This window comes from Schistocerca cancellata, chromosome 8, assembly GCF_023864275.1.
Source record: "Schistocerca cancellata isolate TAMUIC-IGC-003103 chromosome 8, iqSchCanc2.1, whole genome shotgun sequence".
In the NCBI taxonomy this organism is placed as follows: Eukaryota; Metazoa; Arthropoda; class Insecta; order Orthoptera; family Acrididae; genus Schistocerca; species Schistocerca cancellata.
In genome coordinates this window covers 35005584-35020106 of record NC_064633.1, presented here as the reverse complement: position 1 = coordinate 35020106, position 14523 = coordinate 35005584, and the positions used below count along the sequence as shown (strand labels likewise).

General features: G+C 38.0%; 1 protein-coding gene across 1 annotated transcript in view; it reads right to left on the bottom strand.

The window, feature by feature from the left end:
- LOC126095008 (sodium- and chloride-dependent glycine transporter 2-like) overlaps positions 1–14523 on the bottom strand; it is a 584984-nt gene that overhangs the window by 178602 nt on the left and 391859 nt on the right. The window contains exon 4 of the mRNA XM_049909667.1: positions 7655–7787. Coding sequence (XP_049765624.1) covers positions 7655–7787 — 133 coding nt within the window. The remainder of the gene's footprint in view (positions 1–7654; positions 7788–14523) is intronic.

Below are 14523 nucleotides of genomic sequence, written 5' to 3'. Positions count from 1 at the left end.
TTCTGTTACCCAAGGATTTCTACTAGCCTTCGTCTTTTTACCTACATGATCCTCTGATGCCTTCACTATTTCATCTTACCCATTCTTCTTCTCTTGTAATTCTTTCCCCCGTTCTTGTCAATCGTTCCCTAATGCTCTTTCTGAAACTCTCTATAACCTCTGGTTCTTTCAATTTATCCCGATCCCATCTCCTTAAATTCCTACATTTTCACAGCTTCCTCAGTTTTCATTTACAGTTCATAACCAATACAGTGTGGTCGGAGTCCACATCTGCCCCTGGAAATGTCTTACAGTTTAAAACCTGGTTCCTAAATCTCTGTCTTACCATTATATAATCTATCTGAAATCTTCCAGTGTCCTCAGGCCTCTTCCTCGTATACAACCTTCTTTTATGATTCTTAAAGCCAAATGTTACTTATAATTAAGTTATGCTCTGTGCAAATTTCGACCAGGCGGCTTCCTCTTTCATTCCTTACCCCCCATTCCATGTTCACCTACTACTTTTCCTTCTCTTCCTTCTCCTATTATCGAGTTCCAGTCCCCCATGACTCTTACATTTTTTCGTCTCCCTTAACTATCTGAATAATTTCTTTTATCTCATCATAATTTCTTCAATCTCTTCATCATCTACGGAGCTAGTCGGCATATGAACTTCTACTACTGTGGTAGGCGTGGGCTTTGTGTCTGTCTTTGCTACAATAATGCATTCACTGTGCTTTTCGTAGTAGATTACCCGCGCTACTATTTTTTATTAATTTTGTACTTATAACCCTGCATTTACCTGACCGGAAGTCTTGTTCCACCTGCCACCGAACTTCACTAATTCCCACCATATCTCACTTAAACCTATCCATTTCCCTTTTTAAATGTTCGAACTTACCTGCCCGATTAAGGGAACTGACATTCCACGCTCCGATCCGTAGAACGCGTTTTCTTTCTCCTGATACCGACGTCCTTCTGAGTATGAAATGATAATTAAATCAAGACCCTAAGCTGTCGACTGGCGTTGATATACATCAACGGGGACTATATGAGTAAAAAAAAAAAAAAAAAAAAAGGGTCAAATGGCACTGAGCACTATGGCACTTAACATCTACGGTCATCAGTCCCCTAGAACTTAGAACTAGTTAAACCTAACTAACCTAAGGACATCACGCACATCCATGCCAGTGGCAGGATTCGAACCTGCGACCGTAGCAGTTGCGCGGTTCCAGACTGAAGCGCTTAGAACCGCTCGGCCACACCGGCCGGCCCCGGAGATCCAAATGAGGGACGATTTTACCTCCGGCATATTTTACCCAAGAGGATGCTATCACCATTTAAACATGCAGTAAAGCTGCATGCCCTCGCGAAAAATTACGACTGTAGTGTCCCCTTGCTTTCAGCCTTTCGCAGTACCAGCACAGCAAGGCCGTTTTGATTACTGTTACAAGGCCAGATCAGTCAATAATACAGACTGTTGCCCCTCAACTATTGAAAAGGCTGCTGCCCCTCTTCAGGAACCACACGTTTGTCTGGCCTCTCTGCAGATACCCCGCCGTTGTGATATGGCTATCAGTATCGCTGAGGCACGCAAGCCTCCCCACCAACGGCAAGGTCCATGGTTCATGGGAGGAAGATATTCACCGTACATCCTACGAGAAAATCCCCACTTCATCACTACTTCGGAGATACTGTGCCCCATCGCTCGTGCTTGAACATCACGTTCAAGCTCACTTAAATCTTTTAACCTGCCATTGTAGTAGCAGTAACCGATCTAACAACTGCGCCAGACACTTGTCTTATATAGGCGCTGCCGACCGCAGCTGCTTGTTAACGTATCTCTGTATTTGAACACACATGCTTACACCAGTTTCTTTAGCGCTGCAGTGAGTATTTTTGAACAAAAAATTTTTTGAAGCGCAACAGTCATATAAAAATTCCAAATTATGTTAATTTCTTTCGTCAGTATACAATGGAATACAAGGCTACCAAGGTAAACATATTCGAAATATTCAGTGTACGTTTATTTTCGGTCATGACCTAAATTTTTAACAATGGAAAGATTTTCCGAGGCATTACTTTTTGTCTTTTAAGGGCTTTTCCTAAAGCGTCCACTTAGTACAAATTATATACCGGTGTTTTTGTAGAAAAATAAAATGAACTGTCAGATGGTAATTACCAGCTAAAGAGCTCTGTGTATTATCATAGAACGAGAAACTGAAATAACACTCATGTCTTCCACAGTAGAAAAGTGCCCTTCACAGTGGAGCACAATTACACAGGATGGTCATAAGTCTGAAAAGCTTGTAACGGTATTACAGAGTATGTTGTGCAGAGAAATAATTGTTACGAAAAAAATTTGTACGCGGCGCCGTTTCCGAGTTAATTTAGCATTGATATTACCCAATCAGGCCGTTGTGGGCGCAAATTCAAGCGGCCCACCTGAGGCGGTGTCGCCAAACATGTACCTTGTTTGATTTTCTAAAACCGAACAAGAGAGCGATATAAGAATGGGGCATGGGACAGTAGTGAGGATCGAGTCCGAGCCAAAGGCTGAGCAGTCTCTTGGACTGCCATCTACACTCTGAGAACAACGGACACAAATTATATCTGGCTGGCGGCTTGAATCTGCATGCGAAACGGCCTATTTGTCTAACTTCAATCCTAATTAGTTCGGAAACTGTTCCAGCCTCGGTCACAGAGTGTCAATGAAGCTACCAATTTGCAACATCGTTGCTAGATAATGATCATGGCTTTCTGGTTCTGATTCGAATGGAAGGCTTGAACTGAAGACATCAAAGATTTTGTGACAATCTAGGCGGCGACTTGCTAGACTTGCACTGTAGTGTTGAGGACTGTACCATCTCCGTAAACGGTACCGCTGTGCACTACACTTCAGAGGTTGTTGCCTAAGTAGCTGAGTACTTGTGGGGTGTAAACAAGTGCTTTTTTTTCTTTTCTTTAAAAGAAATTAGGTGACTCCCCATATAACGAAAGCTGTTGGAGACTGGAAAGTATTAGTGTAAAATCCAAAGAAACGACCCCCTTCCCCACCCACAACAGACAAAAGTGTTAAAATTCTAGTTGTTAATTGCCAGATCATTTGCAAAAGTCCGATAGTTTGAAACGCTCTGAAAAGCAATGAAACTCACATAATGTTAGATACAGAAAACCGGTTAAAACCGGAAATGAGATTGTGGCGAAAATTTAACTGTATGTATCGAAAGGATAGGCTAATGAGAAATGTATTTGTCGCAGTACACAAGAAACTCAGTCTGCTGAGATAGAAATTGAAGCTGCATGCGAGACTGTTTAGTCATGATTCAGTATCAAGGGTAGGCATATAATTATCACTGAATCTTTCGACTGATCACCTGACTCACCCCCCCCACCCCCAAAGGTAACCGCAGTTAGCTGGTATGTAACTTCCTCAATTATACTGTGCTAATCAGAGAAGACTTAACTCATCAAAAATCCAGTTGGGAAAATTACAGTGCTTTAAGCGGTGTCGTGACAAGACATCCTGCGAAACATTACTAAATACCTTCTCTCAGAACTGCCTAGAACATTTAGTTCGGAATCACACTCATGATGGAAATACACTCAATCTAATGGTGATAGATGAACCTGACTTTTCTGAGGATGTCCATATAGAACGATGAGGCAGCTATGGTAATACTGATAAATAAAGAACAAAGGGCAACTAAAACAAGTAGAAAGCTAACTGATAAAGAGACAGTAATGGCATATCTCAATGAAGAACTGGAAGTATTTAGCTGTGGACATGATCAGATAGAATAACTGTTGTTCAAGTTTTAAAAAACAGTATATCAGTCACTTGACAGATATGTAGCTAGTAGAATAGTTCATGACGGGAGGAATTCTCCACGGTATACAGTAATTGTAAATAAACTTCCAAATGAAGAGAGAGTAGAGAGTAACAAATATAAAACAAAGTAAAGGGCCGTGGATAGAGACTGCTGACTGACATACATTCCGCTGTCAAGAGAGCATTGTGTGAACCCTTCAACGACTACGACAGCAGAATATTATTGAAAGATCTCTCACAGAACCTAAAGAATTTCTAACTATGTGTATCGCTTTTTGGGCCACGAAAGTGGGTAGCAAAGCAAAAGGAAAAATGCTGAATTCTGTTATGAAATGCTTCTTTACAAAAGAAAACCCAAGAGTATTGCTTCAAAAGTGAATGAAATAGATATTAGCCAACTGAAAACGACATAAAACTGAACAAAGTTCCAGGAACTGACAGAATCCCCGTCAGATTCTATACAGAATTTAGAGATGAGTTTACTGTTCCTTTAACCGTAATACACCACAGATCACAACAGCAAAAACCGTATCCACTATTTGGAAGAAAGCACAGGTCACACCTGTTTACTGGAAGAGTGGCAGATGTGATCCACACGACTTCAGTCCAAAATCCTCGGCATCCGTTTGTCATAGAGTCTTGGAACAGATTATGAGCTCAAATGTAATATGATGTCTCGAACAGAATAATCTCCTTCACATTAACCAACATGAATTCTAAAAACATTTAGCCCACGAAACCCAACTTCCGCTTCTCTCACATGAGATCCTGAAAGGCATGGACCAAGGCAGTAATGCAGACCCAGTAGTGCGTATGATCGAAACTACGATTGTATGGCGTATCTAGTGATATTTGTGACTGTATCGCGGATTTCCTGGTGGGGAGGACTCAGCATGTTACCTTGGATGGAGAGTCAACGAGAGATGCAGAGCTAACTCCAGGTGTGCCGCAGGCCGGGGTGGCCGAGCGGTTTCAGTCGCTACAGTCTGGAACCGCGCGACCGTTACGGTCGCAGGTTCGAATTCTGCCTCGGGCATGGATGTGTGTGACGTCCTTAGGTTAGTTAGGTTAAAGTAGTTCTAAGTTCTAGGACACTGATGACCTCAGAAGTTAAGTCCCATAGTGCTCAGAGCCCAGCCAGGTGTGCCCCATGTAACGCCGGAAATGCATATCCTCCTATTTCCATTTATTGTACTATAAATTTGTTTTCCTTATTTTTGTTACCTGAATATATAACATTTTTGTGTCTTCGCATATTGTAATTGTTTTACTATTTGTATATATATATTTATGCATTTATGTCGATGTATAATTGGTTTGTTTCGTAAATATTATTTGTATTTTTACGCTGGGTCTTGCCTAGGGAAAACTGCTATCGAACGATTACATCGATAGGTCGTGTGAAGAATCAAAGTGTGTAGGATCTTTGGTAGTGTTAACTCTGTCGCGTGGAGCGCGGGCAGAGAGAGTCTGGCTGGAGTAGCGAGTGGAGCAGGTGTGTTGTGTGAAGCTCCCTCGAGTTGCCGCGCTTTCGGGGTTTGGCAGCATGTAATTGCGCTCGACTTGCGATGATAGTTTCTGACATGGTGTCGCGGACGGGAAGCATTAGCTGGCGCACATCAAGAGCCCGTTTCGTCTGGTGACCGTGTCGAGAAGAAGGCGCGCCAACATCCAACTTCTGCAACAGCGACGGCCGACAAGGAGTGACTGTCGCCACCTCCTTGATCGACGGCTTCAAACCTTCAATCAACCAACAAGGAAGACTGGGAGCACGTAAAGTTTTAGAACTGTATGGCAGACCTCAGCTTTTCAAACTGTACCATTTTCGTAACTATAATTACAGCAACTTACCATGAACATTTGTTGCTCATTGTCCCAATTGCACTACCAAGCAGGGTCCCTTCCTTTTCCGGAATGAACCCGAGTGTCATTGAAATTCAAACGCCAGCATTAAAATAATAATATGGCATTTCACTGCTTTAATTTCAAAGTTCAGTTAAAGTATTCATAGCTGGCTACAATATTTAGATTATACAAGCACGAATTAAGAGTGCGAGTTTTGTTACCGTATTTTAGCTTGCCTGTGACTGCAGCTCAGCTTGGTACGTACTAAATTTTACTATTGTTAATTGTTCAGAATCATTTAATTCAAGTTCAAAGTTAAATCTCTTATTTCTAAATTGCGCAGATTCAAGTAGCTTTTGAAATGCTTGTTGAGGTAGTCCAAGACTAACCGTATTTTACTGAATTTCGATGTGCTTCAGAAAGAAAGCTCACTATTAACTTCAGTCACTAAATTAACTTTCGATTTTCCGGTTTTATTAATTCTTTTGCTAAATTAAGTCAGAGTGTAGCGAAATTTATTACTTCTGACAAACTTTCAGTTTTCACACTACACTTGTCAACCTTCAGTTGCCACGCTTCTACTGCTAATTATATGTGTAATAATCTTTCTTTTTCAGTTACTATAGTAATTGTCCTTAGGACTGGCGACCGTACTTTCCCCCAAATCTCAAATATCAAATTACCGCTAGTGGATTGTTAATGTAATGGCCGCACATTTACTTTCTTTATTAACTTTACCCCTTTTCAAAATTAATTTTCACCCTTTTCATTAGCATTTTTCCTTTCATTTAGATGTAAACCTTTCCTCCCTCTTTACCGACAGTTTAACTTCGGTGACGATTGCTTTTCCCAAATTTCCATTAGGTACACACGGTTTAATTTTTCACTGTCATTAAGGTCGATAAGTGAGGGGGAGGTTACACCCAGAGACGCGTGTTGGGACTCTTGCTGTTCATGACTATATTAATGAGCACATGATGCAATTACCTGTAATGACATAATGTCTGAAAAAAGTTGCAAAAATATTGTCAGACCTTGACAAGATTTCAAAGTAATGCAAAGACTGGAATCTTGCTTGAAATGTTCGGAACCTTAAAATGTTACATATTACAAAACAAAAAACGTAGTATCCTAAGACTAAAATATCAGTGAGTCACAGTTGGCATCAATCGACTCATAAAAGTACCAGAGTGAGGCAATTTGGGGTGATATTAAAATGAATGATCACCTAGGCGCAGTCATAGGTCAAGCAAGTAGCAAACTTTGGTTCATTATTAGAATATTACGGAAATGCAATCAGGCTGTGAAGGGGATTGCTTGTGAAACATTCCTAGACATTGCTCAAGTTCGTGGGGTCCATACCGGAGAGGACGAATGGGGGATATTGAATGATACAGCAGCAGCACTAATTGTCACGGATTTGTTTTACCCATGCGAGAGCGTCATGAAGATCACGATGAAACTGAACTCGCAAAAAGCTTGAAAACAGAAGTTGCGTGACGGAGGGTGGGCACAAAGAACGTTCATAAACATTGGAACAAGCTTTGAATGTTTCACTTTCACACACTGTGTCACTTGTTACGTTGTTCTTTGCCCTTTTATGTGTACAGTTTTTGAAATGTCGTCATTAACGTTATTTTTACACTGTACTCGATTGTACATATGAGGTATGAGGCATTTAATATTTATTTGGTTTTATCGTTAACAAATACAAAAATATCGCACATTTGTTACGATTCGCAGTTAATTAACGACATATTTAAGTACCTATACGTTTCTCTGAAGAGTTTTCTTATTTTGGTGATGATCTGTACTCATAATTTCATGCTTGAAACACACAAGGACATCATAATACAATATCCTGCCGATTTTTTGTGGTCTTAAGAAAGAAATGAATGTTTCAATAAAATACTTCGCAGTTGACTGCAAATTACAGTACTAACTACAGAAAACAGGTAATCATGCTGAGGGGCTGGCTTACATTTCACGCATACATACCTTCCCCGACGATTGCACCCCTTTGCATAAGCACAGGAAGACAATTACCCACGCCATCAGCAGGCATGTCGCCATGGACAGTCGAACTTCACCAGTGTACTCAATGCCATCCGATAGCCCCAGAACATAATTTCTGGAATGACGACAGACATTTAAATAACATCTGGCGTATTTTGCAGGAATAAGTGCACCTAAATAAGGTAAAAAATTAATTGCATTACACATATAACGCCAATTATTTGTAGTCGATAGTTGAAGGAAACACAGAAAGGAGTGAAACAGAGGAACAGCTTTGAATTTGAAGAGGAACTGTCTTAAAGATTCAGATACTCCTTGAGTATCTGATTACATGATCATTGTCCATTTTTTCTAATAACAATGCAAATATTAATCTATAGGTGATTCATTTTCTCAGTTGCAATCATATTTTATTAAGAAGTAATAACGCAATTCATTTCATCTGGCAAATTAGAGAACTGTAAAGAATGTGGATATAATTTTTCTTAAATTACCAGCTGTCACTTTCTGTTTATTTTTAAAATGTTACACACAAAGAATAGATTACTTAAAAATGAAAAAAAACTTTTTAAATTTTTTCATCTAGTTTTAGATCATTGAAATTACAGGCAATAAATAGTAAATATTTGGCATGAAAAGGAAAAGATAGAACTTCATACACATGCACCTAAACAAAAATAAGTAATTCACACATAAATTTATTGAAAAGCATTTTTTGTCAAAGTCTGTTGATCATGAACCATGTATAACTGTGACTTATAATATCTTATTTCTGGTTGTGTTCCTTTATCTCAAAATTTTTTTCATTTATTTATACACTCTGCTTTTACCGCTGTTCATCAGAGAAGATTCTTTTGCACTTACGATATTCTTTTTGTTGGAAGCCCTCAAAATTATTAATTTCATTGTTAAAGATTTCTCTGTTTTAGATATCTTGGACAGAAACATTAGCTTCATATGGGACCCTTTTGAGTTTCATTGATCCTGTTTTGTTCCTATTGTTTATAAATACTAGAATATTTGTTTAATGATCTACTTTGCCCCATTCTCTCTTTCTGTGAGAAAAGTAATGAATCCTGTGGCACAGAATAATTATTTGAGTGATGGAATACCCAAATTTTGCATTTATGGAGACTGATTTTTGTTGTTGCAGATCTCTTTGGAGAGTTAATATGTAGTCTTAAACTTTTTGGCTCTGATGTTACTTGCTGATTTATTTAATCCATCGATTTGAATAATCTCTCCATAACATTTGAATTATTGTGTTCTGTTGATGACTTCAAGGTCAGTTTGTAGAGATTTCAGAGCATCCAAGAACATGTACATTGTTTTGGAAGTAGACATTCCCAGCCTGTATGGCTTGTAGTTTTTCCAGGAAGACTTTTCTGAAGACTGAATAAATTTATGTTTTTGACCAAGTTCACTAGGTTATCTCTGAAAGTAAAGTAGTTGACGTGGACTCCTTTCTTTTTTTATCCTAATTATAGTTTGTGATTTATTCCAGATTCTTGTAGATCCTTTTTGCATTCCTGGAAGATTTTTCCAATATTTTAAGAGCAAGAGTGGCTGTCCATATCCAAGCCTTCCCTGTTTTCTTATTTTCAATGGTTCTGAAATTTCATTGAGAAATTTAACTTTAGATTTAGTACTTGTGATAAGTTGTTTGAATAAATTTGTCATTCTGTCATCAACACTGAATACATAGAGTGCTGAAGTAGGGTTAATTTGTCAACAGAATCATATTCTTTTGTAAAGTCAACAAAAGGTATTACATACCTCTGTTTAGTGTTGGATTACGTAACTGAGATTAAATATTTGGTCTACACATGACCTTTGTTTCTGAAATCCTGCCTGTTTTATGTACATTTCTGATATATTTTGTTTTTACTTATATAACAACACATTTTCTTGAGATACTTGATGGAGATGTTGGTAATTTTAAACAATTTTAATAGTTTTTTCTAAATTTGACTTTGGTTTATTGAAACATACTGACGTTAACTTGACACAAATGTAAAAACATCAACATAGAAATATAACAATAGAAATAATCTGCAAAATAATTTAAGATTATTTTGTAGGGTATAGGCCTACATATAAGTTAAAGCAAAAAATCTGATAATGAGACTGATTTTAAGAGGAAAACAATACAAGAAGAGTATGGGAATCATGCACAGGAAAATATCAGTGTTAGTAAAACCTCTGAAAAAAAACCAAATTTTATGCAAATGTCATTCTATCTTGTATACAGTAAAAAACTGATTTTACATACTTTTAAAATTCTATTGATGCACACTTTTGCAGAGGCACCATGATTTTAACAAGATTTTAGAGCAAACATTTGAAATAAATGCACCCATAATTATATGAATAAAAAATAATAAATGTTAATTCTGAAATTAGTAAAAAATGGCACGAAAGTAGCAAGTGGTTATACCGGCTATTTTCTTGTTTGTGAAGAGTGTTATCTGTGAGATATATCTGTTGTATGTGGCAAGGATTTTGTATGAGGATGGTTTCCAATTCCTTGTCCATGTGGTACATGTGAAATCAGGGACTTAGGAAAGCTATGATGACCCTTGCACACCCTCAGCCCTGGGTGCAGGTCTACAGATACTGGCTTCAGGGCCTAGTGAGTGGATTTTTTTATGATGTGTTCAATGACCTTGACTGCATGATATTATCTGTGATCATGAATGTGCAAACTTATCAAGTTGGCAGAGGGCAGAAATTTGAAATGTAAAGAAGGCAGACGGTGGGAAAGTTAAAAATTAAAGATGATGAATGGCAGGATATTAAAGATGGTTTCTGGTGGTAAATTTAAACATAAAAGACTGTGGAGGGGCATTTAAAAATTAATGACAGAAAATATTTTAAAATACAAGTTGAGTAATTAGCACGATTATGATTAGTAACATCTCATCTCCCCTCCCCTCCCCTTCCCTCTCCTCTGAACAGAGCCTAGTGCTTTACTGATAACGAAAATGAAACAGCCAGTCACAAAGCTGGGATATTGATGTACAAAAGGATCCAAATTTTAAAAATTTTCTTTATATCACAATTTTATACATAATATTATGGAAAGGGTACACTTGCAAAATTTCCAAATCTAACAGTGCTTCACAAATCATTAAAATGACGCAGTCAATCACAATGTAGTCATCTTGGCTGTGCTTAAAGGTATCCGAAAGCCCAGAAGTTTTTGCGCCATGTTCGAAAGCAGTTATCCAAAAAAATTATGTGAAGCAGTATTTGCATGTCTTATGTGCAAAGTTTGGTTTTAAGACTGCAGACAGTGTAATGCACAATGGTGCCGCAAAGTAATTATTTTCTTCATGTATATTGTTCTATGATGCTTGTCAGGTGCCACAAGGCAGGGAGGCAGGTATTGGCAAGAGTGGATTTATTGACTGAGCATTTTACTTGTCCCATCAAGTCTCTGCTGACATCCAATGCATTTGACTCTCAGATTTGCATAATATGACATGCATGCTGCATTGCAAAACACACATGGGCATTACTACTGATTGAACATAAAGTGCACTTGTTGATGAGAATTACGAAATTAATGAAAGTTATTCCTATGGCTAAATTCGTAAAAAACGCATTTCTCCAACCAATCTCAACGTCAGCTAAACATTATAGTGTCCCCATGCTAGGACATTAAACTCGTCTTGTACTTCAATACAACTGCCCAATGGGAACTTCACGACACTCTGTGGAGTAGTATACTGAACAGTAGTACTACACATATGAGCAGGTATGAAACGAGCGTTTCGTTGTTTTCAAAGTCACTAAGGCATTGTAACGACTGCATGTTAGCGCAATATTTTATCTTGCACGAAAAAAGTTAGCTATCGATGATAATGCCAAACATCATATTACTGTAGTAACATTGATTCATATAAGTAAAAAACGAGGGTTATTCTTTCAGTCAAAATTTATGCCTACAACATGACTGTGTACTCTAAAATTAAGTGCCCCATACTATTTCTATGTCTAAACTATCTGTATTATTTTTTTATATAACAGCAGAAAACACATGTAGCATGCTAAGCAGACATTTAACAGTTCCTCCTACATCGAAATGAAGGCATGTTACTGGTAGTACAAAAACGATGTATTATTTATCAAAAATATGTTAGCAAAGACACAATGGCTATGTCAACGTGATTACTATATCTAAATTGTTCTACTGGAAGAGTGCAATTCATATGTGACACATAAATACACTACTTTAGGTTCTCAAATGAATTGCCCCAATGATACTTCCGCATCTAATTTGTTCTAGAAGAGTACAAAACTCATGTAGTAGACAATTAAGTAATAGTTAACAGCAATTATTAATTTTTTATTACATTAATCTCTAATATGTCTACAGTAGCCAAGGTTATCCAATGCATCACATTTTCTGACACTTTGGCACAACAAACTATCCTAAAAATTACATATTCTTATGACGCTAGTTATGTGTTATATCACTGAAACAACATATTCTCATATTTTTCAAGGGGTACATCGTAATACACAAAATACGAAATGTTTAGATTCGTCACAAACAACTGAAGATGCTAGTGATGATTCATGTGAAACATAACCATAGATTGTGGCACAACAAGACTGAGACGGAATGTTGACATCTCAAAAATGAAATCTTTGCCACCAAAATGAAATTATTTATCGTTTATTGAATAACACATGTAGATTGCATATCATAATATGAAAACATAATTGCACATCCCTGATAGCAAAAAAATATTCAAAACTTGCAGCAAAATAATATTATTGCTTAAAATATGCAAGACTTTGAGCACAAAACACATGTGGCACTATTATCCTAATTTAATTCTTGTATAAGATTTTAAAAAACAAGCGCTTCACACTGACACTACTGAAAATACTTTAAGGTTAAGCAGCACTTGTTGATGACCAAAGTTCGATTGTTGCACCACATCTTACAGGGACAATGGTCCCTCAAATTAAATTCTGTATTGCCGGCCGGTGTGGCCGTGCGGTTCTAGGCACTTCAGTCTGGAACCGCGTGACCGCTATGGTCGCAGGTTCAAATCCTGCCTGGGGGATGGATGTGTGTGATGTCCTTAGGTTAGTTAGGTTTAAGTAGTTCTAAGTTCTAGCGGACTGATGACCTGAGATGTTAAGTCCCATAGTGCTCAGAGCCAGCCAAATTCTGTATTGCCACATCTAAATTGTTTGTGTTACCTATTAAAATACACAGAGTTTGCTGGAATAATTTATAGGTCGTTCAATGAGCTTAATTATGTGTTTGTAGTGTACACAAAATTAATTAAAACACATAGAAACTGGTTCTATAACATTGCATCCGCACATGATTGCTAGTCGTGATCCGACTTACAGTTTAAGGTATTGGTGAGAATTGGCAAAGTAGACAATGTTATTCTCACTTCCATATTTGTCAAAAACTCGCCTCTAAAGCTATCAAAGTCAGCCAGACATTATGGTGACCTCAGGCTTGCGTATGAACTTCATTTTGCAATTCAAAAAGTTTGTTACCGTCTCCTGTAACACAGTGGAAACTACATAACACTTCGAAAACAAAAACAGGTATGGTTAAATGGGTAATGGATAAACAGGTAATTGGGTAACAGGTCAATGGGTAATAACTGAGAGTTAGTGGATAACAGGCAACATTTCTCAGGTAATGGCTGTCAGGTTTACTGTTTGCCATTTTCCATTTGCTGTTTGCATATTTACCTATTACTGGTTTACACATTACCCACTATAGTCCAGTCAACGAAGGAAAATTAGAGAAAATGTCGTGTAGCTGCAAATTTTTGTATTGTGGTAGGAGGGAGTGTCACGTACAACATACCAGTATGGCCTGAAGGTGGGATGGGATGGCGGAGCGTTTAAAAATAACTTTTTGTGTTTTTCTTGACTCGCTCAAAAACCACAGTTTCTAGCGCAAATGTTTCCCAATACAAAATTAAACTATATTAAATTTCCTGCAAAAGAAAGGTCCTATTCATTTTTTCTCTAGGACTGCAGGGTGTGGAAAAATCGCAACTTATTAAAAATAGTGTGTAAATGGTATAAAATTAAAGTTTATTCTCAAATGTAGTGGGTTAAGGACACATATTAAAAGTGTGTACCATGTCCAAGTGGGGATAAATTGTGTTCTGTGAGTGTAACAGGGTAGAAGGGTCTGGCGTGGAGGGTAAAAGCGCGAGGGAAGATAGGTCGCCAGACTGTGGTCGAGTACCTTCCTCCTTCATAGATCTGCAAACTACAGGGGGAGAAGACGATTTCTCGCGCTACCTAACCCACTATGTCACAAGCAGCACTACAGACTGTCTCACGAGATTATAACAATCCTCTGCAGTCCACCTAATGAATCAGTGGCGACGCAATTTGCTGACATTCGCAGGGTATGTTTATTTTCCTCAGATGCACTAATACTACATGGAATACAGATATGAGTTACTAATAATACTAACGCAATAACCACATAGGAACCAAACCTACGTAAATTTCTGCAAATTGTTCTACTCTGCTAGAAGGGACATTGATTCTTAGTCATCCTGTACTGTAGCTCATCTTTCTTCTAGGAAATGCAACTTCCAAACTTCCATCACCACGAGTGCTGTTCTCTTTTTATTTTGCTGCCAGACTATACCTGCAAATTGTTCTACTCTGCTAGAAGGGACATTGATTCTTAGTCATCCTGTACTGTAGCTCATCTTTCTTCTAGGAAATGCAACTTCCAAACTTCCATCACCACGAGTGCTGTTCTCTTTTTATTTTGCTGCCAGACTATACCTTGCCTGAAATGCTTGTAGGGTTTATTTATGTGAGTAGATAGAATAAATTCT